Source organism: Rattus norvegicus, chromosome 3, assembly GCF_021556685.1.
Source record: "Rattus norvegicus strain SHRSP/BbbUtx chromosome 3, alternate assembly SHRSP_T2T, whole genome shotgun sequence".
NCBI classification, from domain to species: domain Eukaryota; kingdom Metazoa; phylum Chordata; class Mammalia; order Rodentia; family Muridae; genus Rattus; species Rattus norvegicus.
Genome location: NC_141536.1, coordinates 12,074,572 through 12,101,172, shown reverse-complemented (window position 1 = coordinate 12,101,172; position 26,601 = coordinate 12,074,572). Strand labels below are relative to the sequence as shown.

The 26,601-nt window shown below is 48.1% G+C and overlaps 1 protein-coding gene across 54 annotated transcripts in view; it reads right to left on the bottom strand.

Moving 5' to 3' along the window:
* Window positions 1–26,601, bottom strand: part of Odf2 (outer dense fiber of sperm tails 2) — a 47,019-nt gene that overhangs the window by 8,970 nt on the left and 11,448 nt on the right. For 21 of the 54 annotated variants that reach the window (XM_087650414.1, XM_087650431.1, XM_087650403.1 and 18 more), the window contains 15 exons: window positions 22,575–22,745; window positions 21,320–21,480; window positions 20,286–20,415; window positions 19,646–19,777; window positions 16,878–16,946; window positions 12,540–12,611; window positions 11,143–11,214; window positions 10,941–11,057; window positions 10,519–10,704; window positions 10,093–10,202; window positions 7,483–7,618; window positions 4,904–5,014; window positions 4,679–4,783; window positions 3,499–3,657; window positions 2,050–2,150 (listed from right to left, as the gene is read on the bottom strand). In XM_087650414.1, coding sequence (XP_087506540.1) covers window positions 2,050–2,150; window positions 3,499–3,657; window positions 4,679–4,783; window positions 4,904–5,014; window positions 7,483–7,618; window positions 10,093–10,202; window positions 10,519–10,704; window positions 10,941–11,057; window positions 11,143–11,214; window positions 12,540–12,611; window positions 16,878–16,946; window positions 19,646–19,777; window positions 20,286–20,415; window positions 21,320–21,480; window positions 22,575–22,745 — 1,832 coding nt within the window. 54 annotated transcript variants of the gene reach the window in all.

Here is a 26,601-nt window from a genome sequence, read left to right as displayed (position 1 = left end):
TTGAAGAATCTCCAAGGAGCCACAGGAAGAAGCAGAAAGCATTCTCAGATCAGCAAGGTGGCTGCTGGACTGTGCAACTGCACCAGCTGGTCACAGAGCAGTGGGGAGAGCGGGAAGGACGAGAAGTGCAGCACAGTGCACACAGTGCCCCTTGCACAGTCACACAGAGAACAGCAACCTGAGGCTCACAGAGGAAGAGCCTGCCATCATCAACCCATTCCAGGAATAAGGGAGCAGAGCCTGAGAGAACCAGAGAAACAGGACTGAGGGCAGCACAGCTGGCTGTTTGTTTGGTTTGTTACCAAAGCCCAACTCAGCAGACTTCAGCTGAGCCAGAGCACCTTATGTGACAGACACAGGACAGCTGTGGCTACTCTACTTTACACACTGTCTCCTGATCTTCCAGAACACTGTCGTTCATCTCACTGAACCTAGCTACATCTGCCGGTCAGTTTGGCAGAGCAGAGGTGGACACAGGTTGCCTTCTGTTTCAGCCCCAATGCAGGCTGTCATAACCTTTAGGGCAATTAAGACCCAAAGACCCTTAGCCCTCCAACATGTTTTTTAAAGATTTATTTTATGTATGAGTACACTGTAGCTGTCTGCAGACACACTGGAAGAGGGCATCGGATCCCATCACAGATGATTGTGAGTCACCATGTGGTTGCTGGGAATTGAACTCAAGAAAGACCTCTGGAAGAGCAGTCAGTGCTCTTAACCAATGAGCCATCTCTCCCAAGACAGGGTCTTATAGCACAGCCCAGGCTGGCCTCTAGCTGGCAGCAATCCAGCTAAACTAGTGGTGTGCCACTACTCTGGGATCCCAGTCCTCTGCTTACAGATGCTAACATGGTTCTGGAAGAAGAGTTCCCAAGTTAAGGAACACTGTTCGTAGGAACCAGCTGTGTGCATCTGGGCAAGTTACAATCATTCCCCGAACCATTCCCTGAGCTTAGTTTCCTTATAGATAACATTTGGGTCCTCCACATCCACATCTCAGTACTCAGGAGGCTAAGGCAAGATGAGCTGCAGGCCACAAGCTTACACTCTGACTCAGAGGCAAAATACAGGGCAGGCAAAATATGGTTCAGAGGGTGAAGGTGCTTACTGAAAGGCACCATGACCTGAGCTCAATCCCCAGGACCCACATGATAGAAGGAGAGAACAGATTCCCTCAAGTTGTCCTCTGACAGCCACACCCATGCAGTTGCCCATGCTGGGTATAAATATATATTAATAAATAAAAATAGGTCTAAAAAAGGACGGGAGTACAAAGATGGCTGATGGTTAAGAGCACACACTGCTCTTGCAAAGGACCGAAGTCCCAGCACTCCCATCAGGCAGCTCACAACTGCCTGTGACTCCAGCTGCAGAGACTCTGCCCCTCTGGGCATCTGTACTCACATGCACATACTCCCAGATACTCAGGAATAGGGACAATTAAAAAAGGAAGTACAGCTTTAAAGTACCAGCTGGCAAGCATGCAACTAGCTTGCAAGTGAGGTATTAGACCCCTTTAAGAGGCCCCTCTTACTGAGGACTGCTGTGTCCGTCAGCTGGCATAGTCCTCCTACACTGATCCTTCCTCGGCCTAGGAAACAGGTCCAGAAGAGTTAAAGGCTCTACTCAACGACACAAGGGAGGTTAAATGTCTGAACAGGACCCAAGGCCAGGGCTTCCAATCCAAGTGCTGTAAGTCAGGGAGGTTGTAGGGATGCTGGTCAGCACACACTGGTGTTCTGGTTGCTTCACTCAAAGCAAGCCTGCTGGTCTGCTTGACCTAAGGGTGCCTTTGAGACAATGGCACCTACCAGAAGACTGTCCTTGGATCATATGGTCACACAGCATCTCTCCAGGCTGACACCCGCCCTTCCTCTCACCCACAAGGCTTACCACTGAAATGCAAGCAGCTCTTCTTTGTGTCCTGCCTAGTACCTTCCAGGACCTTGAGTCCCTCAAATACTTCAGCACACTAAGCACAAAGCAGCTAAGCGGCAGAAAGTCTCAGGTCCTAGGAAGAGGACAAACATGGGACCAAGTGCCTCTAACCTCTCCAGTTCATCCACCTTCTGACTCAGTTGTTTATTTTCCTTCTGGGAAGCCTGATGTTTCTCTCTCGCCAACTCCAGCTTGTCCCCCTGATGTTCGATCTAAAATGACAGGAACGCAGACTGGTTTATGAGGGCATTTCTAGTAAAGGCAGGTAGTGAAGGGATCCCCGTTCTCCTGCGACAGCATCCAGACCCAGGAAGGAAGCCGACTGCCCTCGGCAGGTGTCCCATAATCCAACAACCTGGAAGAGAGAAGGGAACGGGTGGGGCAGACCCTCTGCACCTCCCACACCAGGACAACACAGGTTAAATGCTGAAGAGCCACAACTGATACTGGTTCCTGATGGAGAGGCCCCCAGAAGCCCCGCTGGTTCTGTAGTAGACACAGGGTGTTAGCAGCGCATTGTACAACAAACCCCCCCCCCCCGAGCTTTCCTGATTGTGTGGTCACCACTGATTTCAGCTCCCTTAATAGGCCTCAGCTCGGATACATTTAGGCCAGCAGGTCTGAGATGTTACCCTGAACGCTGTGTTGTGAGACCTCAAGAGACCCCTAAGACATTCAACAGTCTGAAAGCCATGGGTTCAAATCCCTGTGGATATTGAGCATCTCTGTGACATAGGAACTCTCGTGTCCCCTCTATTTCTCAGGCTGTCACTGGAGGAAGAACCCAGAGTGCCTCAGGTTCCTGGGGGTGAAACTACAGCATGCTGGGACGGGGCGGGGCGGGCGGGTGGTCAGAATCTGAGATCACACATCGCGAGAGGAGTGGGAGGTGCACGACTCCAGCATTTTCCGAGGTAGAGGCAGAGTTAGGAGTTTAAGACCACCCTTGGCTACCCAGTAATTTCAAAGCAGTCTGTTTTAAAAAACAAAAATAAAAAAATAACAAACAAAAGACAGACTTTGAGGAGAAAGGATAAGAGACCTGTCCAGGTCAGATTTAAGTGAGTGCTGTGTCATGTCTTGGACAGGACAGGGCATGGCTCCAGTAATTGAGACAGACTGGTTCTGTACAAACAGGCTGCTTGCTTCTGTCTCTCAGAACAGAATCTCAGGTTAAGTGGATCTGTGGAAAACAAGGACAGGCGGTTAAAGCTTGAGAAAGATGGAACCATGGGCAAGCAGTGGGTGCGACGTTTTTTTGCTGGGTCTCCTCTGTGGCTGCGAGTCGGATCATGGCGGCAGGACATGCGAGGCGGAAGCAGGCAGAGCGTGGAGGCCGTGGTAGGGCAGTGGCGAGTCTATAGCTACAATCACTCTGTGCGACACACAGGGTTTGGCACACCAGACTTTTATTTCACAGCACTGATGATAGCTCACTCCTTTCAGAAATCGGCAGCCAAGAAAAAGGAAGTGGTCCTCCCTTGGGGGGCGTGCAGCTCATCTCGGTAAGCGGGCCCCTGCTCGGGCCAGTTCGTGGGATCCCTTCTGCCAGTCCCTTACCCGGCTGCGCAGGTCTGAAATGATGGCTGTGAGGTCGATGTTCTTCCTCTCGTAGCCCTGCAGCTGGTCTTGACACTCAGCCAGCTTGGCCTCCGTGATCTTGAGGATGTCAGGCAGCTGTTGTAGGTCAGCCAGCTGTGACTGGAACTGCCGACGGGCCTGAAGCAGAAAGAGAAGCCCAACATTGGTAGGATCCATACTGAGAACGGTATGGGACTTCCTCTGGAGTATAGCAGGGCTGCCCCAGTCCCACTGGCAGGAGTAGGTCTGCTCTCCCAGCTGAGCAGGCTGATCTATGCAAGGCACATTGGGCCTGTCTTGCCACTTGCAGTGGCCACTCACTGAGTCAGCAAATATCAGTCGTGACCCCAGGATTCAGCACCATTCTGAGGGCTCTCTGCAGTCACTTTATTTGAATAATAAAAAAAGGACAATTTAGGGGGCTGCAGAGATGGCTCAGTGGTTAAGAGCACTGACTGCTCTTCCAAAGGTCCTGAGTTCAAATCCCAGCAACCACATGGTGGCTCACAACCATCTGTAATGAGATCCGATGCCCTCTTCTGGTGTCTGAAGACAGCTACAGTGTACGCAAACACAAAGTTTTTAACAAAGGACAATTAAAAAAAAAAAAAAAAAAACCACAAAAGAAAGTAAGGGGGCAAGGATCAAACTTAGCTAAAACCTGGAAAAGCCCCTAGGAAGGCAGCCATGAGGATACAAAGATCAGCGAGGATTAGAAATAGCTGGCCCTGCTGCATCCTTAACTTTAAGGCTGGGACCAAAGGCAAGAAGTGAGCTGCTCCAGAAACTCGTGGCTGAGCCCAGTTCAAATTAAAGCGATTAAAGCAATTACTACACACCAACCAGCCAGCAGCTCTGAAGAAAAAGCTCCTTCCAGAGGAGATGCTAGGCACATTTACAGATGCTACAGTCCAGGCATCCAAATAACCTGCCCACCAGGTAGGCCTGAGTCCACCCTGCTGCTCCCAGCAAAGGGGCTTTTTATCAAACCACAGGGGAAACAGAACTAGAAAAGACAGCACAGAGGAAGAGCAGAGAGGGAACAACAAACAGAAAAGCAGAGTGCGATGGGAGCCAGACAGAAGTCAGCTACTCTTGTGAGCCACATCGGGCAGGGAAAGGTGCCCAGGGCAGTGAGGAGGGAAGGAAGGGCCAGTACCGCCTCGATTTCTTTGTTCATCTCGTCTTTAAGCATCTTGTTCTCTTTGTCGCAGCGCTCTAGCTGCGCAGCCACTTCGTCAGCCTCCAATCTTGTTTTCATCACCTAGGGAACAAAGCCACAGTGGATGCTCTTGGCAGAACCTCCTCCTCCCATCTCACCCCAACCCAGAGGCCTAGCTGTAAGCAACGATGAGTAGGGGATCAGGCCGCCCAAGGTGTCTACCTGGCTCTTGTAGTTGTCGATCATCCCCTCGTAGTTCTTCACTGATGCCTTCAGTTGCTGGACCTCCAAGTGAGCCTGATTGAGCTTGTCCTCCATAGGGGCAAAGCTAGCCTAAAGGAGGGGGCACTAGTGAGCAACGCAAATGACGGTGCAAGAGCAGGGCTCCTTGCCCTCAGTCTACTTCCAGAAGACAGCAAAGAACAAGCTCATATGTAGATAGATAGATAGATAGATAGATAGATATAGAGATATAGAGATATAGAGATATAGATATAGATATAGATATAGATATAGATATACATACAGTCTTTGCATCAGCGAGTAAATGTGACCCCCGAATGTGGACAGAGATAATGACTAAATAATTTCTCATCCCAAAAGCAATATACAATCTCTAAAGGGAAAAGGGGGCTTGGTGCATATACATGAATGTAACACAGAGGACCATGTGACCAAGGCTCAAGAGTTGGCCACATAGCTATTGTTCTCTAACTTGTTTCTGACATAAACAAATTTCAAAACATTTAAGATACTTTTTAAAATTAATATGTTGTAAACACATTTTCAAGACAGTAAATTCCATCGCCTCTCATTCTCAGTTACCTGCTACTTAACTGGTTTTGCAATACAGATAGGCAGGGAACAGGAGGAGGAGAGTGAACACACAGGGAGTGGTGCTCAGGTTCAGTCCCAGCTCCCAACGGGTTGAGGCGGGACTGTTCCAAGTTTGAGGCTAGTTAAGGAAAAATAAATAGAAAAAAGAAGAGGGCAGAGGTAGGGAGGGAAAGGAAGAGAAGAGATAAGCTTTAAGACACTGCCCTAAAGAAAGGAAAGGGTTGGAGCACAGCCTCATGGTACAGTGCTGACCTAGCATGCACAAGGCTCTGTCCTCTGACCTCAGCATCGCAGAGAGAGATGGGAAGCAGCACAACAAGAAGGGAAAGGAAGCTGAGGAGCATTAGCTGGGTGAGGGAAGTAAATGCGCTCGACTGTTACCATTAGGACAAACACACTCACTACGACAGGAGACCTGTGTCTGGGGCCTTAGTACATGTCAAGTGCTTCCTCTACCCCAGCCTCAGTGATGAACATACCTGACTGCCTAAGGAGATAGAATTCTATAGACAACACTTTCAATGGCTACAGTGTTTACTGAACACAGATACACCAGGCTGTAATTCCTAAGTGTTGGATTTGGAGGCTATTAATATTATTTGAAATGAGGTTCGCAAGGCCCTGGGTTCGGTCCCCAGCTCCGAAAAAAAGAACAAAAAAAAAAAAAAAAAAAAAAAAAAGAAATGAGGTCATCTCTGCATCCTAAGCTGACCTGAAATTCACTATAGATACAGTTCTCTCAAGCTAGCCTTCAGTTTATGTGACTCCTGTCTCCTTGGAAGATATTTTCAATGTGTCTAAAAATGCAGTACAGCAAAGACTGTACCACCAAAGCAGTAAAAACACCAGAGACTGGCAATATCCCTCATTGCCAACGGACACAGACCAACTGTTGACCCTGATAAGTCACAGGTGGAAACAATGTATACAACCGCTTTGCACTTGTTACCATCTGCTATGGACGACCTGGGAAGTCTGTTACAAGTATAACCAACTATATGCACCCCAGACATGTCAACAGCACCAGAAGCACAAGGCAAATGGCCACTACCCGTAAAATATAGAAGCGCTGGGGGAGCCGGCTCCCAGCTCCCACCTACAGCACTGTGCCAAGTGAAAGGCTCCCATCAGTACACAGCCTCTAGAAGTGTCAGTGAGGTCCATGGCCACACAGAAGGACTTGTGATGCAATCAGCAGCTGCCTCTACAAGGGGTCTGATGTGGGTCCTTGTAACTTTTAGAGTGAGTGAAAAGTGTTCACTTTGTGAAAATTTAAAGGTTTGCATACTTTTCCATGTCATACTTTCTTAAAACTGTCTTGCCTAACAAAAACAAATCAGAAGGGGAAAACAGCCACCATATCCAGTATTTAGAGCAGTCAATAGCTGGGTCTGCAGAATCAATCCCAATCTCAATCTCAAACCTCAACTCCAAATATTTCTTTGGGCAAATCCTGTGTAAAACTTAAGTCCTTCATGACTCTGTAAACCTTGCTTTCTTATCTTTGGTGGGTTGGGATCAAAGCCTCAGGGCCTGCTGGCCAAGCACTCTACAAATGAGCGACACCCCAGCCTAATTGCCTTACTGACCAAAAACAGTCAACATATATTCGGATGAGAATGTGTAAAATGAGAATGTATGGAGTACCCAAAGTCCTAGAGAGCCATGGTTAGAGCCAAAGTCAATTCTGCCCTGCATGTAAGTGTTCACTGAATGCATACGTTAGCATTTCAGGGTCATCACATTCTTAGCAGCAATCATCGCCCCACACAGGGAGCTGCAGCAATAAACTGACTAGATGCCACCTCGGCCCTCTGTGAGGCAGCAGTGAGGCTATGCCACACTCCCTGGCACCAGGGCACTCCCTTTTTATCAGGGCACGCCCAGGCCTCTGAGAAACCCTGGCTCATCATGCCACCGAGGCCAGCATGCCCCTGGCCTGGCAGCTCCCCGTGTATACAGACCTTGAGCCTCTCGTTCTCTAGCTTGAAGGCAGAATACTCAGCAGTTTGCCGGTGCAGTCTCTCTACCAAGCTGTCCCGGTCTTCCCGCATCTTCTCCTCCAAGCTCTGTTGTTGGTTTACAAGATCTGTCACCCGGCTGGAAGATCAGCAGACAGGGTTAATCCCTAGATCTTTAAAGGAATGGAGTCCACCCCCAACAAAGACCATTTCCCCCTCACAGCACGCTGCCTACCTGCCCCAGTCTCTACACAAAGAAGTCATCCCACCACCCCACACCAGTGTCCCATCTCCACATGATGCCTTTTGAAAACATTCCCTTGACACCTTCTCTGGAAGTTGTCTACCATTTCGCCAGGGTAACTGTAAGTGTGTAAGGCTGAGACCCAATCCCTCCCAACTCAGCACAGCAGACACACCTCCTGTCCTTCCTTAGTGTTACAACACATCCCTTTGCCATCTTTCCCTCGTTTTCCAGGTTGGTGGTCAGTAAGGGCTACTCAGGCAGTCCTCACCCCAAGGCACTGGGCGCATGTGGCTTTTGTCCCCATGTTCCTATGGCTAGCCAAAGGAAGAAGCTCGGCGACTATGCTCAAGTGACAGTGAGGGAGCCAAGCAGCTCGTGTGAGGCTTCCTGCTCACGTTCCCTTCCTTGTGGCCTCTCAGGACTGTCGCTGAGGTCAGTGGACCGCGCTCGAATCCCACGGCTCAGATGCTCACTCACCTCAACTTCACACCACCACGACCTGTGCACAGTCTTTACTCTATGAGGGTTTGTCTGCTTGGAGGATTAGGTTTTTGTTTTGTTTTGTTTTTTTGAGACAAGTTTTCTCTGTGTAGCCCTGGCTGACTGGAACTTGCTGTATAGCCCAGACTAGCCTCAAACTAGAGATCCACCTGCCTCTGCCTCTCTAGTGCTGGGAGTAAAGGTGTGCCACCATTGCTCAGCTGCTTGGAGGTTTAAAAATTATTATAATCACTTGGGGTCTTGGAGTTCAGGAGACACAGTCCAGAGCTTCTCACGTACTAGCCAAGTGTTCCACTGAGCTGTAACCCAGCTGTGTTCTCAAAGACGGCAATTTAGCACACGTTGGGTGAAGCACCGACTGGGCCAAGCCAGTGCACAGCATCTCACCTAGCAATATGTTACTCACCCTTTAGAGCCCACACCAGACGCCTATAAAATGTTTTTCCTCTTTCCTACCCCTGCTTCCAAAATGACATCTCTAAGACTAATTATTAAAATATGCCTAAGCCATAAGCTCTGGCTCTTTCCCTGACGAGCTCATAACTTATTTAACCCATTCAAACTATTCTGTCTTCCACATAACTAGTTACCCCTCCTTAACTTTAGGCCTCCATCTCCAGGGTGAATCTTTTTTTTTTAAAGATTTATTTATTTATTGTATATATGTGAGTACACTGTAGCTCTTCAGACACACCAGAAGAGGGCATCACATCCCATTACAGATGGCTGTGAGCCACCATGTGGTTGCCGGGAATTGAACTCAGGACCTCTGGAAGAGCAGTCAGCGCTCTTAACCGCTGAGCCATCTCTCCAGCCCGTGAATTTCCCCTTTATTCTCTCCTGACATCAGTTACCTGCTGGTTTATGTCCATCTCCAGGATGAATCTCCTCAACCTCACATTATTTCCCAGAATCCTCTCTTCCTGCCAGTGTCCTACCTCCTGTTTGCTGCCTCAACTCATTGGACATAGGCTTTCTTATTGACAGGTGATGCGTACAGACTGCCCTCCTGAGGATGTTACTTCTTTACCCCTCATCTGTTCCATGCACCCTTACACCTTCCCTCTCCCCTCTTCTCCCACTAAACTTCGTTGTGAACAGCACACAGTGCATGGCGGATTCTCGGCCTGTGCATGGTGAACTGGTCTAAAGGCTTGCAAGTTCCCTGTGAGCCCCATCTCTTGCCAAAGAAGCCTGTGCATCTTGCAGCCCCGGGAGCTCGCATGGAGCTCAGGACAGGAAATACACATGTCCTCTTGCAGCTGAATCCTCCGAGCTAGCACACAGCTGCTATATGAGAGTCACTCCAGGTGCACTCTCACAGCACAGAACCAGACGACTGAGGCTGAGAACAGTCGGGTGGTCAGTGACATTCACCAGTGGCAAAGAAAGAGGGCCAAAGTCAGTCATCCAACCCTGGAGGCTCGGCTGCCTCTGCCTACCTGCCTTCACTTTGACCTGCTGGCAGGAAGCTCTGGGCAGCCAGTGGAGAGCACACTGGGACGCCATGATCAAGCATGACAACTGTGTCCCCATGTCCTGCTACAGAAACTAGGGCCAAGTATAACTAGGGTCAGGCTTGGGCCTCTATGATGGGGAAGCTTCTCCCTTGAGCATACTTACGGTTGTTTCAAGTTCAAGGGATGGAGACCAGGGTCTCTCACATGCTAGGCAAGTGGAGTAGAAACCCAGAGGTAGAGCCAGAATTTGGCACAGGGCTGCCACATCTTAGTGTAGTTTACAACTCCAACTTGAGGAGACCATAAGAGCCTCCTGAGCATTGTGACCTCGGGGCACCATGTTCCTTCCACCCACTCCTCAAGCCCTTCCCTCATTCTGTCTTCTCTCTTAACACAAAGACATACTCATTTAGGACAATGATCTCCAACTCAAGGTCTCCTTTGTCTTTCACAACTTGGTTGTAACGGCTCCTCCATGACTCCAGAGTAGATAAAGCTTCAGCAACATAAAGGTCCTGGGAACACAGGACAGCAGTTTGTCAGTAGGTATCAATACTCAGGCTGAGGGGAGGGAAGGTGGGCTAAGTCACATCATGCCACCTCCCTCTGCTGCCTCCCTCAAGGTGTGAGGATACTGGGACTGGTACAGAAAGCTCCCAGGCAACGTCACATTGCATCCTGCGGGCAGATTCTGAGGCATCCGTCCCCCAAGACAGAGGTACTGCTTAGTCCTAGATCTTCAGCCCTCATTCCCCAGCCAGACCCCTTCCAGCTCACTCACCCACACCCACTACAGGGCATCCCTCAGGCGGCCGCAGGCCGGTCTGTTACCTTGTCGGCCAGCTGCACATGTAGCTGCTCGGCATACTCCTCACTCTTCTCAGCTCGCTCCTTCTGGGCTCGGATGGCTTTCTTCAGGGTCTCTTTGTCTCGGTCTCCCTTTTGCTTCAGTTCCTTTAGCTGCTCCATGATGGCCTCTACTTCCGCCTTGTGCTGGTTCCCACTGCGCTCTAAATTCTGGGAGGAGAATGAGGAAGGTAAGAGGCAGAGAAGACCACAAGTAAGAGGAGAGAAGAGAAGGAAAAAATTATAACAACTCAGACTTCTGGGACAGAGCAGAGCCATGGAGAGCCTTCAAAATCATCAGATACCCAAGTGACTCAGCAGAGCAGCCAACTTGGGAGCCTGGAAAGCATGGGAGACACCTAAGGGAGTGACAGCCTCATCCCACCCCACCGGGAGCCAGTCAGCACCTTGATCTGCATGCACAGGCGGCTGTTCTCAGCCTCTTTGCAGCGAAGCTGTGCCTGCAAATGCCCCCGCATGGACTCCATGGACTTGGAGAGCTCAGACGCTGTCTTTGCTTGAGCCTTGGGAGACAGAGAAAACGCTGGAGCCGGCTGGGGCACAGCAGTGCTGCGCAGGCTCCTCCCAGTGCAGGTGCGGGCACAGTACCTTCTCACATTGTATCTCCTGGAGGAGTTCTTCCACTTCCTTGTCCTTGTCTTGCAGTAGTAACAGCAGGCGCTAGGAGAAAACAGTCATAGATGCCTCTGGTCAGAGGGACTTCACCACTCAACACAGAAACCCACTGGCAAATGTAGGACGCACTTAACCTGTATTAACTTTTTTTTTTTTTCTTTTTTCTTTTTCTCGGAGCTGGGGACCGAACCCAGGGCCTTGCGCTCTACCACTGAGCTAAATCCCCAACCCCTAACTTTTTAAAAGCAATGAATATATACATATACACACACACATATCTGTTTTGTTTTGTTTTTTTAAGTAACGTTGACTGGAAAGTACAGGAAAGCACAAAATCTCAAAGAATTCCTAAACACTCCTGCCTAGCAATAACCACACATCATTCAAATTGAGGCTTAAATGCATTTTTTTCTATCAACTACAAGAGTCACATTTGACTAAAGCTCACAATATGACTACACCTTCCAAATCTCTGAAACAGCTGCTGATGTTTCAAAAGCTGCATCATAGCTTTTCTCCAACTTCTAGGTTGGGAGTGTGGCAGAAGCAACGTCAATACCTCGACTTCCACTCCCTCCTCAAATCCCCAGTCTCTGTCCTTTCTCTCTCTTACTTTCTAGAGATGGTTTATTAAGCAAAGCACTCTGAGAACTCCAGGGCTGGCAGCTGGGAAGAGGAAGGCACAGACTGGTACTTTTCACAGTGGTCACTAGTCAGCCAACACGGCCTTTCGTCTATGGCCTTCCCTCGCATCAAGTAATATAAAGTCATAAATACCAGTGGTGAACTTTAAGTGCAGGCCGGCCAACAGCTTCCTAAATTATTTGGCCACAAGACTTCCCCATTTGTATCTTGCCCTCATGAACTAACATCTTGAACAGCTTCAAGTTCCATGGAACATGCAAGCCTTGGGGAAGACAGTGAAGTGGGGGTTGTGAAGCAAAAAGGCATGTACTACCTTTTGTTTTCCTTTTTGAGACAGGTCTCTAGTCTGTATCCTTGGCTGTCCTGGAACTCACTTTGTAGACCAGGGTGGCCTCAAACTCAAAGAGATCTACCTGCCCCTGCCCCTGCCCCTGCCTCCTGCCTCCTGAGATTAGAGAAGTGCACCACCACACCTGGCAGTGTGTACTCTGACTGTTGGGAATCCAAAAAACAAGTTCAGTTCTAAGAGACCAGAGAACTAATGATCCCTCATGCTGGAGTGTCACTTTGTGCCTTGAACCCTCCTCCAGTGATCAGCTATCAGGAAGTAGGAGAGTAGGCAGCAAAGCACGCCAACCCATTCCATAGATCACAGGATACTGTCCCGGACTGCTCTCTATTTGTCGTCTCTAGCCCACTCCTGTGGCAAGGGGTGTTGTAATTACCGCTTTCTCTGAGTCGGCCTCTGCCAGACGTTTCAGTAATGCACCTTGTTGCTCCATTAGTCTCTCGGAATCCTTCAGTAGGGTTGAAATTAAAAAACATAATTTAAATAAATACGAGAGTACTATGTCTCATGATTCCTTTCTTTTCTCTAGATACTATACATATATACAAACATACATACATACACACACACACATACATACACATATCATATAAACATATATATACACACACATACATACATAAACACACAAACATAGATGAATACACACAAATACATACATATACATACATATATACATAAACACACACTCATAGATACATACATACATACATACATATATACATTTTTTTAGGACTTTTATGTATATGGGTACTTTTGTCTACATATATATACTCTGCATACCAGAATACCACACCAGACACTTGTGAGCCACCATGTGGTTGCTGGGAGTTGAACTCAGGACCTTGGAAGAGTAGTCAGTGCTCATAACTACTGAGCCATCTCTCCAGCCCCTCCAAACTTTATTTCTAACCATAAGTCATGAATGTTAATAAAAGTTCAATCCATATGCCCCCAACCACCTTCCAGATCTCAATCTAAAGCTAAAACTTTGTCAGTTGGCCTTCCCAACTCTTTCCTAGTCATTACATTTAAATTTTGATTCATTTTACTTTTTCCTCTCTTCTCTTGGTTTTTCAAGACAGGGTCCTTCTGTGCAGTGCTGGCTGTCCCGAAACTCACTCTGTAGACCAGGCTAGCCTTGGATTTAAGAGATCTGCTTCCTCAGCCTCCCAAGTACTGGGATTAAAGTCATGTACCACCACACCTGACTCATTTTACTTCTAATATTTTTAAAGAATTGGCCCTTCACATGTACATGGGTGTTGTGCCTTTGTGCCAATGTGATAGGTTTGTGAACCACATTGTGCAGTGCCCACAGAGGTCAGAAGAGGGCATCAGATCCCTTGGAACCAGAGTTACAGAGCAGCTAGGATAGGACTCTGGACCCCTGCACCGTCTCTCCATCCTCGATGTGTACGACTATTTAACCTGAATACAGGTATATGTACCAAATGCTTGTCTGGTGCCCACAGAGGTCAAAAAATAGCATCAGGTCCCGGTAAGCCATTGTTACAGATGGTGGTGCCCCTTCATTTTTGGGGGTTGGGGATTTAGCTCAGTGATAGAGCGCTTGCCTAGCAAGCACAAGGCCCTGGGTTCAGTCCTCAGCTCCAAAAAAAAAAAAAAAAAAAAAAAGAATGTTTTGCCTGCATGTACGCATGGGCCTCACTTGCATGTAGTGCCTACAGAGGCCAGAAGAGGGCATCAGATGGTTGTAAGCCACCATGTTAGTTCTGGGAACCAACAGGATCCTCTGGAAGAGCAGCCATTGTGCTAAGCACTGAGCCATCTCTCCAGCCCCACCCTGTCATTACATTTAGATTCTCTTACAGACACTTATGTTTCCTCAAGGGAGCAGTAAGGGACTAACATGTAATTTTTAAATAATGGTATCATTTATGTCTTACAGCCTTAAGCTGTGGTGGGGGGGGGGGGTTGATTTTGGGATTTTCTGTTTGTTTTGTTTGAACACTGCCTCACTCTGTAACCTGGGCTTGCCTAGAACCCACTATGTAGCTCAGGTTGGCGTTGAACTCCTTGATCTTTCTGCCTCCATCCAAGAGTTGCAATTACCCATTAGAGTACATGCCACTATGCCAGCCTTGTAGTCTGTTTTTTCTTTTTTTGTAGAATTTATTTTATGTGTATGACTGTCTTGCCTACATGTGTGTGTTTCCTGAGGAAGTCAGGAGGAGTCACCAGATCCCTTGGACCTGTGGTTACAGACGGTTGTGATTCACCATGTGGGTGCTGTCCTCAGCACGAACAGCAAGTACTCTTATCTGTTCAATCTCTCCGGCGCCACCTTGATTTTTTTAAAATAAGACCTCATGGACACGAATGTTTATGTCCTACAATTAATATTCAAGTGTCAATCACAGTGACTGACAATGATACTGCACTGGGTGCAACACACCACTCTATAAGAGTCCATGTGTTCTCATCACAAAGTCACTGAATTTACTGTGCTGACCGTTCCCGAAACATAATCATCTACCCAACAGCTGCAAATACTGACTGTCCTTATTGGTCAAGTACTCCTTTCTCAAGCTGGCAAAAGTAAAAATAGTAGGTCCTAAGTTCAGTTCCCAGCACCAGGGAAAGAAGATTAATGCCTTTTGGGAACATTGTTAACTATGGTAAAATATGAAACATAAAACTTGCCACTTTACTTGTTAGGCATACAGCAGTGACAATACACTCACAGAAAGCAGTCAGCAACACCTCATCTCCACAGAAACCCTGATCCTGGCAGCGTCTACGGCAGCTTCCCTCTAACCCTTGGCAACCTGACACTGCTTTCTTTCCCTGGTGCTGGGAACTGAACTTAGGACCTACTACATGCTAGATGTGCCAAGAAGAGTGCTCAGCCGCTGCATTTCAACCTCTCCGTGTCATTAGCATCCCGTAACTATTTTGATTTATGTGTGTGTATGTAGGTGCATATCAGGTATGGAGGTGCACACAGAGGCCAGAAGGGGGCGCTGGATGCCTTCAAGCAGGAATTATAGTCTGTGAAGAATGGCTGGTCAGAATCCAATCAGATCACAGACCTGAATGCTGGGAATCAGACTCCAGCTCTCTGAGAGAGCAACAAATAGTCTTACGGATGGAGTCACTGCCCTCGCCCCTAGCTTTGCGTTTACTCTTGCATTTCCTATGCAGGCCAGCCTCATGGAGATCCTTCCAACCCTCTTGCCCCTGTCTCCCAGGGTGCTAGAACTTACAAGTCTCTGTTGCCACCTGACTTCTAAAATTTAAACCTGTCTCCCATGTTCCTGCACACGCACATTTGCATACAATGGTTGTGAACATGGATATGTATGCACACACTCATGTATGTGAAGGCAGGGTATGTATGCCATGCATGTGTGCAGAGATCAGGACAACCTTGGATGTTTTTCCTCATCTCCTACCTTCAGACTCAACCTAGCTGGTTCTCAAGTTACCAGGATTCCCCGTTGTAGACAACAGCTCTCCCCAGCAGCTTCTCCATCAGCTGTGGGCGCTTGAATCCATACCTTCACAAGCATTTTCCGTCTGCGCTACCTCCCTGCCCATTCTGTCTTCCATTACATTAACACCTCCTACAGTCTGGGCAATCATTGTCTAGACATGCGGACAATGAGGCAGCAGACACTGCTGGAATGGGCAACAGTCTCCAGGTGATACCAGGAAGAGGGGTGCAGCACCTCGCATGGCTCTCAGAGGAGCTGAGTGCTCACTACCACTCTTGCCAGCCCCAGGCAGCCGGCAGCAGGTGTGCTGCTCTAACTTACACTTCCCTGGCCACAGGGAGCCTCTGCATCTTAGACACCAATGAGTCACCTGCCTGTCCTCTGATGACTTTCTGCTCTCCCTTGCTCAAGTCCCCAGTTCATTGCATCTATGACTGCACCCCCAAGTCTGCGTCTTGACACCTAGATAGAGCAGCCCTTGCAGGAGGCTCGAACTCGTATGCCCTAATTTCCCAGGTCCCCTGAAGCCTAAGTCTGCTAAGGACCTAGGAGCTGGCAAGGGTGCACTAAGCACATGGAAAGCCCGAGTAGGAGGATGGAGCATTCTGGTTTTTTTTTTTTGTTTTGTTTTTTTTTGTTTTTTTCCGAAGCTGGGGACCGAACCCAGGGCCTTGCGGTTGCTAGGCAAGCGCTCTACCACTGAGCTAAATCCCCAACCCCAGGATGGAGCATTCTGAAGACAGAATGTACTCATAGACACAAGATAAATAAACCTTTAAAACAACAACATGAAACCCTCCCATGTTCTCCACAAAAGAGAAAAAAAAAATCGCAATGGCTATAGAAAGGCTTTCTGAAAGTGTCACACCCTCCCAGGACAAGAAGCAGCAGCCACAATTTAGCAGGCACTTGTTCCATGCCAGGAAGGATGTCAGCCTGTCAGTTCTCATACATAAACTCTCTCATCTTTGCACAATCCCCAGTGGAGGATATTTGTCCTCCCATTTTATGGGGATACTGGGTATGAATTACCTGCATGAGATTACCAGGCCAGAAATTAAACAAGTGTTACTACTTTAGAGAAGAACTTAGCTATAATTAGCAATGTTAATAGAAAAATATTCTAGAATACCAATCATCTATCTATCTATCTATCTATCTATCTATCTATCTATCTATCTATCATCTATTTATTTGAGACAGGCTCTCATTGTGTAGCTTGTAAATCACTGTATCGAAGGCTGGGCACAAACCTGACAATCCTCCTGCCTCTCCCTCCCAGGCCTGTGCTGCCTCGCACATTCAGGAACTTTCAGGCACAGCTGGATGACAGACATGAATACAACATAGCATGAACAGAATGGCAAGGCAAATGTCTGTCAACAGAAGGGTCCCTTCCAATGAGGATGTACTCATGAAACCTGTATTAGGTCTTAAGGAGAGGTAATGTCACAAAAGTATTAGGAGGACATGGTGACTGACACAAGCAATCCTAGCACTTCAGAGGCAGGATTGCTATGGGTCTAAGGCCACAGACTGAGTTCCAGGCAAGCCCAGACGATAGAATGTAACCCTTGTTTCAACCAACATGTTGTACAGACACACGCAGGGAAATACACACACATAAAAAGAAAAAAATAAATAAAAATGAGAATACAGTTTCTCTTTAAGGAGGTTATCACAAGTAGACACAAGGGACTTGACATTGAAAGCTGGGCAATGAGTATACCACTTTTTATTAGTTATTATGTGGCCTCTGTGTATGTATGTGCATGTATGAGACAAAAAGCATCTGATAAATATCATTTCTCAAGAATGTTCGTTCAGCTGGGGATGTAAGTTGGTAATAAAGGTCTTGTCTAACATGCTTGTGCCCCTTCCTCAATCCTCAGAACCATGGAAAATACAAATGTCTGCTAAGCTAGCAATACTCACATCCCCAGACTCAACTCTATTGGAAAGGCCCTGAGGAACAAGTGTGTACACAGTGGGCCGTCCACTATATTCTGTGAGCAGTGGAGGGTGGGGGTGGTTGCCATTGGTGCAGAGCACAGCTGGACCTGAGGAATACAGGATTACATATAAGGAAGGCACAGACAGACAAAGGCAACATCGCCTCATCCACATTCGGAATCTGCAAGACTCAAACACAAGCAGAGACAGGAGGTACAACTGGTAAGATATTAGGCAAGGACTCAAGATTTCCATTACAGGGCTGAAAGACAGCTCAGTAGTTAACTGCATATGCTACTTTTGCAGAGGACCAGAGTTCAGTTCCCACCACCCAATAGCAACTCACAAACTGCCTCTAACTCCATCTCTAAGGGAGATGCTCTCTTCTGGCCTCTGTTGGCACAGCATTCATGTGCATGCGTATGCGCACACACACACACACACACACACACACACACACACACACACACACACACAGAGAGAGAGAGAGAAAGAGAGAAAGAGAATATGAATAAATCTTAAAATATTTTTCGGGCTAGGGAGATGGCTCAGTGGTTAAGAACACTGGTTGCTCTCCCAGAGGTCCTGAGTTCAAATCCCAGCAACCACATGGTGGCTCACAACCATCTGTCATGAGATCTGATGCCCTCTTCTGGTGTATCTGAAGACAGCTACAGTGTATATAATAAAATAAATCTTGAGAGAAAGAAAGAAAGAAAGAAAGAAAGAAAGAAAGAAAGAAAGAAAGAAAGAGAGAGAAAGAATCAATCCCTCATAATTAAAAAAAAAAAAATTTAAAAAATATTTTTCAACTACAAAATAGTAAGTTCAAAAGACCCACCATGCAATAGAATGAGATTGGTTTCTAAGTGTTATTCCCACAAATGTGCAATGTATGTCCTACATACAATTACCCTCTTGAGTCCATAAAGTGCACCTATCTATTACAGAAGAGCATGCTGAAGCCAGGCATGACAGCTCAAGGCTGGGACTCCAGCACTCAGGAAGCACAGGTAATATGACAACCTTGAGTCCCAGGTCAGCCATAAAAGGAGATACTTTCCTCCCCTAAAAAACCCTGCTACTGCCTTTTTGTCACTCTCCTATTCTCTCAAAGTCCATGTTTCAGGGCTGGGTGTGGGGGCACACACTGTTAATCCTGCCACTCAGGAGGCAGAGGCCAAGGGACATCAAAGCCAGGAGTAGGGCACTTTGAGAGGTGCACACAGGACAGAGCCAGGTGTGGGGATACATTGGGAGGTGCACACAGAAGGACCAAGAGTTTGAGCTTACCCTCAGCTAGAGGTTAAGCTCTAGCCAAGCAGGAGCTGCATGAGACCCTTCTCAGAATTAAATAAAGAGGACTCCAAGATGACTCGGCTTACTATGTAAGCCTGGTAACCTGAGTTTGGTCCCTGACCCACATAAAGGTAAGAAAATCAACTCCACAAAATTATCCTCTGATCTCCCTACTTGTCATGATATGCGTGTACATATACATGCACCATATACACGAGTGTAGGGATTTGACCTACAGGCCTGTGTGAGAGGCGAGGCTCCAACGCTGAGCAATGATCCCAGCTTTTCTGTCCCCTCTAATTTCCCTCTGCCCTTGTCAAGTTATTTAGAACACAGTCTCACTATACAGGCCAAATGGGCTTCAAACTTCCAAACGTCCCTCAGACTCTAAGGGGTTGACATAACATGCACAATCCACTTGTGTTTACTTGGAATTAAGAAAATCAGGTGAAACCATTCAATTTGTGGGCAGCAGCCAGCTTAGGCTACAACATTAATATACACGGAGAGAGAGGAAGGAGGTAGAGGAAGGAGGGAGAGAGGAAACTTTAGGTCTGGGACTGCCCCCTCCCGACTTCTAGAAGCGCCTTCCGACTGCTCTGGTCCTTCTGCTTCCAGACCCACTGGGACATGTGACAGTACCAAACGCTTGTGTCTCCCAGTCCTTTCAGGCCAGGCCTTACAGAGTTTAGAGACAATCCAGCAGGGTTCAAAGAGTGAGCAGGTAGGAGAGAAGGGTGAACGGAATCACCCTAGGTCAGATACTCACCTCTTTGCAGTGCTGCTCCCTCAACAGATCTCGGAGGGTGCGGTTGGTCTCTTCAAAGGTGCTCAGCTTCTGCAGGAGAAGTTCCTTCTGCCTCGTTAAGGTGTTGATGTCGGTGCAAGTCATCTGTTTCTCCTGGAGGAGAAGCGTGTGTTACACAGTGCAGGACAGGCAGGCCCCATGTATGTTACACAACAGGGGAAGACAGGCAGAGTCCTTCAAGAGTTGGAGATGCCAAGAAGCAAGACACGAGGTACTGAGGCACAGGGGTGGAGGAGAGGTGTCCTGAAGTGGGTGTGGGGAAGGGGAGTGGAGAGGGGGATGGGAGTACTCCGTGTAAATGAGGCTTCCTGCAGGCGGCAAGAGAGATGGCAATATTTGGTGGCTGACACTCGCAGGAATCAACCACATGCCTTGACTCACTGTGATCCCAAGTGGCCCATGATTTGGTCTCCTTAGATGCCCTGATCAACAGAGGTCATCTTCAAGGGACCAAGGCCCAGGAAGTGAGAGAGTGGGGGGGTTGGGACTGAGCAGTTAGGTGTGCCCTCCCCCAGCCTAGAGATGTCATAAAGTCAGTCTGATGACTTCGTAAAGCCCCCACCCCCACCCCACCCCCACCCCATCCTATGGCTCCACCTACGGTTTTCAGCTTCCCGATGGTATCCTTCAAGGCCATGACTTGTTTGGCAGCAGCCGCCCCATCCATTTCAGCCTCCACCAGTTTGGACATGAGGCATTCCTTCTCCTGCTGGAGGTGTTTCTTTTGAAGCCTGGGGCCAGAAAAAAAACAGGATTCCTGAGATCTAGCAGGGCCCAGCCTACCCAGAGCTCTGATATCCACCTCACAATGGCCTGAGAGACTCCCTTCCAGCCAGGAGACAAGGAGGAAGAGGTACAGCAGCCCTTCCGGGCAGAGACCTACCTGCTTCAGTATTAGAACAGAGGCTCTACCCTGGGGTCCCATGGCACAACCTATGGCCTTGACTGTCAAGACTGCCTCCATGTTCTTGAGTTTACTCGCCCCTTGTCAGCTGCTCTGGCTCAGTCTGGGTCTCTTGTAGCCATGGCTGGCTTTAAAAGTTACTATGCCACAAGGATTGGGCTTCAATTCACAATCCTGCTGGATCTACATCCTGGTACTGTGTCTACAGGCATGTGCCGGCCACGCCTGGTCACTGCTCAGCTTTTAAAAGTGTCCCCCACATCCTACAAGTGTTACCCAACAGGCTCGGGGGTTATGGCTCAGAGGTCAAGCGCTGAGCATGCCCAGGCCTTGGATTCTATACCTACAAGTATATACATAAAAAACATGCCAACTCCACATGCCTGGAACTTCTGTGGCTGCTTTCACCCTCTGCAGCCAGCCCTGACCTACTCTCTATTGCTCAGGGTAAATGATGGCTACCCTGGGTCTCCCCACAAAGTGTTCTCCACATTTCTTCCAATGCCCCCTGCCTAACCCTACAGTCCTGCCTCCCCAACATCCTGTTTAAAGGAGTTCTCTGTCCACTATCCACACCGCCACCGCTGGGGCTTCCTTTGCCCCCGGAGCCAGCCGCATGATACGCTGGCTCCCTGACTGGCACTCCTAGAGCTGCCTCCCTCCACTGTCTTCATTTTGCTTTTAGGGCTCTGGGCCAGCCGGAAGGCGTGAACCCCGCCTGGGTCCCTTACATGGTGAAGTCCTTCTCCTCCTTGATGCGCTCGATGTTGTGTCTGAGCACTGTGTTCTCATGCTCCGTCTCTGCAAGCTCATGTGCTACCTCCTCCAGTTCTTCCTTCCTCTCCTCCAGGAACCTTTTGGCCATTTGGCGTTCACCTTTCTGCATCTTGACCTGGGGAAGGGGACACAGGAAAGGGAAACCAAAAGGATGGCTCGTCCCTGAAGACCCACTGTTCCATGTCACCCCACCAAGAAAAGTGATAGGGCTCTGTGCCTGGGAGCTTCCAGACATTGTCCCGTAAACAGTCACACAAACATTGACTGTCCTCTTCCTCCAGGCATACAGTCTACCCTGTCTGTACATGAAAAACCTGAGTACAAAGAAGCTGAGTGATGCGTGCTAGCCAGGGGTGGGGCCAGGCAGCAACAGTAGTACAGTTGGCATGCCACAGGAGGGAAGATGTCACAAAAAAAGCACAGTGAGCTATGGAGGTCAGAGGGCCTGTTGCCAGAAAGGTCTTAGAACCTCCAGTAGAGTGGAGAGTTAAAAAGAAACAGGTCGGGGTTGGGGATTTAGCTCAGTGGTAGAGCGCTTGCCTAGCAAGCACAAGGCCTTGGGTTCGGTCCCCAGCTCCGGAAAAAAAAAACAAACAGGTCCCTTAAGCAGTCAAGACCTGGCTTTTAATGCCAGCCTTCCCTGCTTCCTGGTCAGGGTCCACATAGGGGCTATTTCCAGCCCCATTCCCATCTCCCTCCTCACAAGTGTCCCTGCCACATGCGAAGAGAGATTTCCTCTGTCTTCTCTATTCCTGTTCAGCCTTTCTAAGCAGAAAAGGCTGTGCTCTCTGTTTTACAGACACTTTATCTAGGTGGAAGCCCTGAGCCAGAGAGCGGCACACTCCTGAAACTGCAGCCCTCAGCAGGCACTAGAGGATGGCTTAAGTCTGAGGCCAGCCAGAGCTATGTAATGATGCCTCACACAACAAATGAATAAGGGCTAACACAGGACCTTCACCGATGATGTGAACCAAATCTGGCCACCCACTCAGAGTGCCAGAAAAGCTAAGTATTCAGAGAGGGCTCCCAGCATGGTGGAAACTCAAGCTGCCCACTGACCACTCCAAACAGATGCCATGCGAAGAAGGCTTGCTGAGGACAGGCAGGAGATCCACGGAGGCAGCCTGTGGGAAGGATCCACTAGCTAAGCAGCTTAGCCCAAACTGGTTGTTCTCAGGGTGCCAGCTGTCTAACCCCGTAGCCCCTCACCTCAGATTTGAGACAACCGACCGCGTTCATTAGACTGTCAATCTTCTTATCGTAACGGTTCATCTTACAGTGACCAGAATCGTCGTCTTCTGTAGAAAGGTCACTCAATCGCATCACCGAGACCAGCTTTTCTGAAGATGGTGGTGTGATCTCCAGGCAATGAGGTGGATTCTGAGGCAAAGGAGGGAGAGACACATAAGCCGCTAAGGCCAAGCCTCTGACAGAATTCCATTGTAGTTATTTGCTCACTGGAGGCTTGCTGACTGCTAAAGTGGTGGGCAGAGCCAACACAAGCCAGTGGCAACCCAGAGGTCCTGCCCAGGAACCAACCACTCCAGACCCTCCCGAAGTAAACATTACCTACCCAAATCTAAAGGATGGTTTTGAAGAATTTCTAACATTGAAAAAAAAGGCATGGGTTAGAATGCTGAGATAAGAAGGCCAGGTCTGCGGGCTGTGTGCCTGAATAGTCCCAGCTACTTGGGAGGCTAAGACTTCTGCAAGAGGAGTTCAAGACCAGATCAGGCAACATAAAGAAACACTCTACCTTTTAAAAAAGAGAAAATGAGAGAAACAGACACATGCTGGTTGTGGCACACGCCTTTAATCCCAGCACTTGGGAGGCAGAGACAGATGGATTTCTAAGTTTGAGGCCAGCCTGGTCTACAGAGTTCCAGGACAGTCAGGACTACACAGAGAAGCCCTGCCTCCAAAAGTTGAAGAGATGTGACACATCTCCTCTGGCGTCCAAGACATACATGCAGTGCTTTATGGACACTCAGGCAAAACACCTACACAATAAAACAGAGGGCTAACAAGAGCTAGAGAGGCGGCTCAGCAGTTAAGGGTGTGCACTGATCGTGCAGAGGACAAAGTCTGCTCGCAGGACATCAGGTTGCTCCCAACTACCTTGTTAGTCCCTTCCAGGGAGCCTGAAGCCCTCTTCTGGTGTCCCTGAAATATCTGCAGACACTCACAAGTACATACTCTGCCATCTGACCACTGAGGAGGTAGAGGCAGGTGCATCTCCATGAATTCAAGGCCAGCCTGGTCTACGGAGTGAGTTCCAGGCCAGCCATAAGTAGACATAGAAGCCGAATTAGATAAATGTAACTTAAAGACAAAACAAGCTAGCTCAACGGCCCTAGGCTCCATCCCTAGCACAAAGCAAGCAGCTGGGAGGGGTGGCTCACATCTGTATTCTCACTCGAGAGGTGAGACAGGAGGATCATATAAATTCCACTACACAGCAAGTTCAAGGCCAGCCCTGTCTCAGAAACAAAATAAAATAAAAATTAACACTACATCTTTAGTCCCAGTTACTGCAAAATTTGAGGCAGGAGAATCACTTGAGCCTATAGATTTAGGCCAGCCTGGGCAACATAGCAAGAGCTCATCAAAGGAAGTGTTTTAACCCCTAGTAATACAAAAACAAAAAAGTTACAGAAACAGCTTCTGTGGTCCTAAGAAAAATGTGCCTTAATTCTTAATGACAGCAAAGGAACGAGTCCACTTCTGAGAAGATAAGAATTCAGAGTATGAATACAACTCTGTTTTTAAAGGAGCGAGAGCCTGGAAGGGTAGCTCAGTGGGTAGCTAGTTCACACAGGCCTTTTATTTAATCCTGAGCAAAGCAGGGGGGCTGGAGAGATGGCTCAGCGGTAAAGACCTCTTCCTGAGGTCCTGAGTTCAATTCCCAGTAACCACACGGTGGCTCACAACCATCTGTAATGGGATCCGATGCCCTCTTCCGGTGCGTCTGAAGACAGCTACAGTGTACTCATATAAATAAAATAAATCTTAAAAAAAAAAACAAAGCAGGGCCAGAGACTGGCTTAGGGGTTTAGAGTATTTGATGACATGGGCTGCTCACACCTCTCTGTACCTCCAGTCCCAGGGGACCTGACACCCTCTCTGGCCTCTGCTGGCACTGCATGCACATGGGTACAAGGACACACAAACAGGCACTCATGCACATGAAATAAATAATAAAAAATTCATGCAAAAGTGAAACTGTGATGGGAAAGGCCAGGGCAAAGGTTACTCTGGAAAAGAGGTGATGATGAGAATAGGCCAGAGACAAACTGGAAGCTGGGCCGGTGGCCTGCATCTGTACTCCCAGCACTGAGGAGTTCCCCATGAACTAGAGGTCAGCCTGATCTACACAGGGAGTTTCACATCAGCTATGCAATGACAACCTATCTTTTAAAAAATTTAAAAAGGGGGGTTGGGGATTTAGCTCAGTGGTAGAGCGCTTGCCTAGCAAGCGCAAGGCCCTGGGTTCGGTCCCCAGCTCCGAAAAAAAGAACCAAGAAAAAAAAAATTTAAAAAGGGCTGGTTTAGAGCACTGACTACTCTTCCAGAGGTCCTGAGTTCAATTCCCAGCAACCATCTGTAACGGGATCTGATGCCCTCTTCTGGTGTGTCTGAAGACTGACTAGTCATATATATATAAAAATAAATATTAAAAAAAATGTTAAGGGGTTGGGGATTTAGCTCAGTGGTAGAGCGCTTGCCTAGCAAGCGCAAGGCCCTGGGTTCGGTCCCCAGCTCCGAAAAAAAGAACCAAGAAAAAAAAAATTTAAAAAGGGCTGGTTTAGAGCACTGACTACTCTTCCAGAGGTCCTGAGTTCAATTCCCAGCAACCATCTGTAACGGGATCTGATGCCCTCTTCTGGTGTGTCTGAAGACTGACTAGTCATATATATATAAAAATAAATATTAAAAAAAATGTTAAGGGGTTGGGGATTTAGCTCAGTGGTAGAGCGCTTGCCTAGCAAGCGCAAGGCCCTGGGTTCGGTCCCCAGCTCCAAAAAAAAAAAAAAAAAAAAAAAAAAAAAAGTTAAAAGACTGAGAAAACTTAGATCTTCTTTCTTCTACAGACAAATAATGGGGAAGGGGTCCAACAATGGCGAGGGATGTAGCTCGGTGGTAGGGTGCATGCCTCACTGAGACTGAGTCATTCCCCAGTACCAACAAAAACAACAGATCAACAATACCACCTCAGGTAGGGCTGGAGCAGCGGTTCAGTGGTTAAGAGCATTTGTTGCTCTTGCAGAGGACCCAGGTTTGACTCCCAGCATTCACAGGATGGTTCATAACTGCCTGTCAATCTCATTTCTTTCCTGAGCTCCATGGACACTGCATGTCCCTGGAACTGGAATGCTGGTCAATTCTGGGAACTGAGCCTGGAGCCTCTGCCGAGCACAGATGATGCACAATTCCTAACATCAATATGGTGGCTCACAGCCATCGACCCGGGGATCTAACGCCCTCTTCTGACCTGTGTGACACCAAGCACACACATGATGCACATGCATGCAATGCAAACAAAGCACTCACACATGTAAATAATGTGCCCTCAGGAATTATGACAGCCTCTGCTCTGATTGTGGCTCTATCCCAAATGTGAACTTCCCGGGACCTTTCCCTTCTGCTCAAAATGTAAAGCATGCGTCAGGGCTTTCCAGGCAGCACCAGGAAGGGGATGAACTCGTTACAATTAAGCTTCCAGGCAAGGGACAGGACTATTTCTCCCAGCAACCTACAGCAACAGGAAGGGTACTTTCCGCAGCATCTCTCTTTTTTTAACTAAAATTAATGTGCGTGTGTGTGTGTGTGTGTGTGTGTGTGTGTGTGTGTGTGTGTGTGTACGTACTTGTGCATGCCATGGTATACATGTGCAGGTCAGAGGAAAACTTTTTGAGGCTGGTGCTTGACATCTACCCCTCCGTGATTTATAGAAATTTAGATCAGATCACCAGACTTGAATAAGACTATACCTTGACCAGCCACTCTCAGCAACATTTCTTTCCTTTAACCATGTGGATCCCAGGGACTAAACTCTGGATCATCAGACTTGGCTGCTGCAAGTTCTTTTACACACAGAGCATCTTGTTGCCAGCCCCACCCCCACCTTCTTGTGTTTTGTGTTTTGGTTTTTCGAGAGACATGGTTTCTCTGTGAAGCCCTGGTTCCTGGAATTCCTGGCTCTGTGGACCAGGATGGCCTCAAACTCAGATCTACC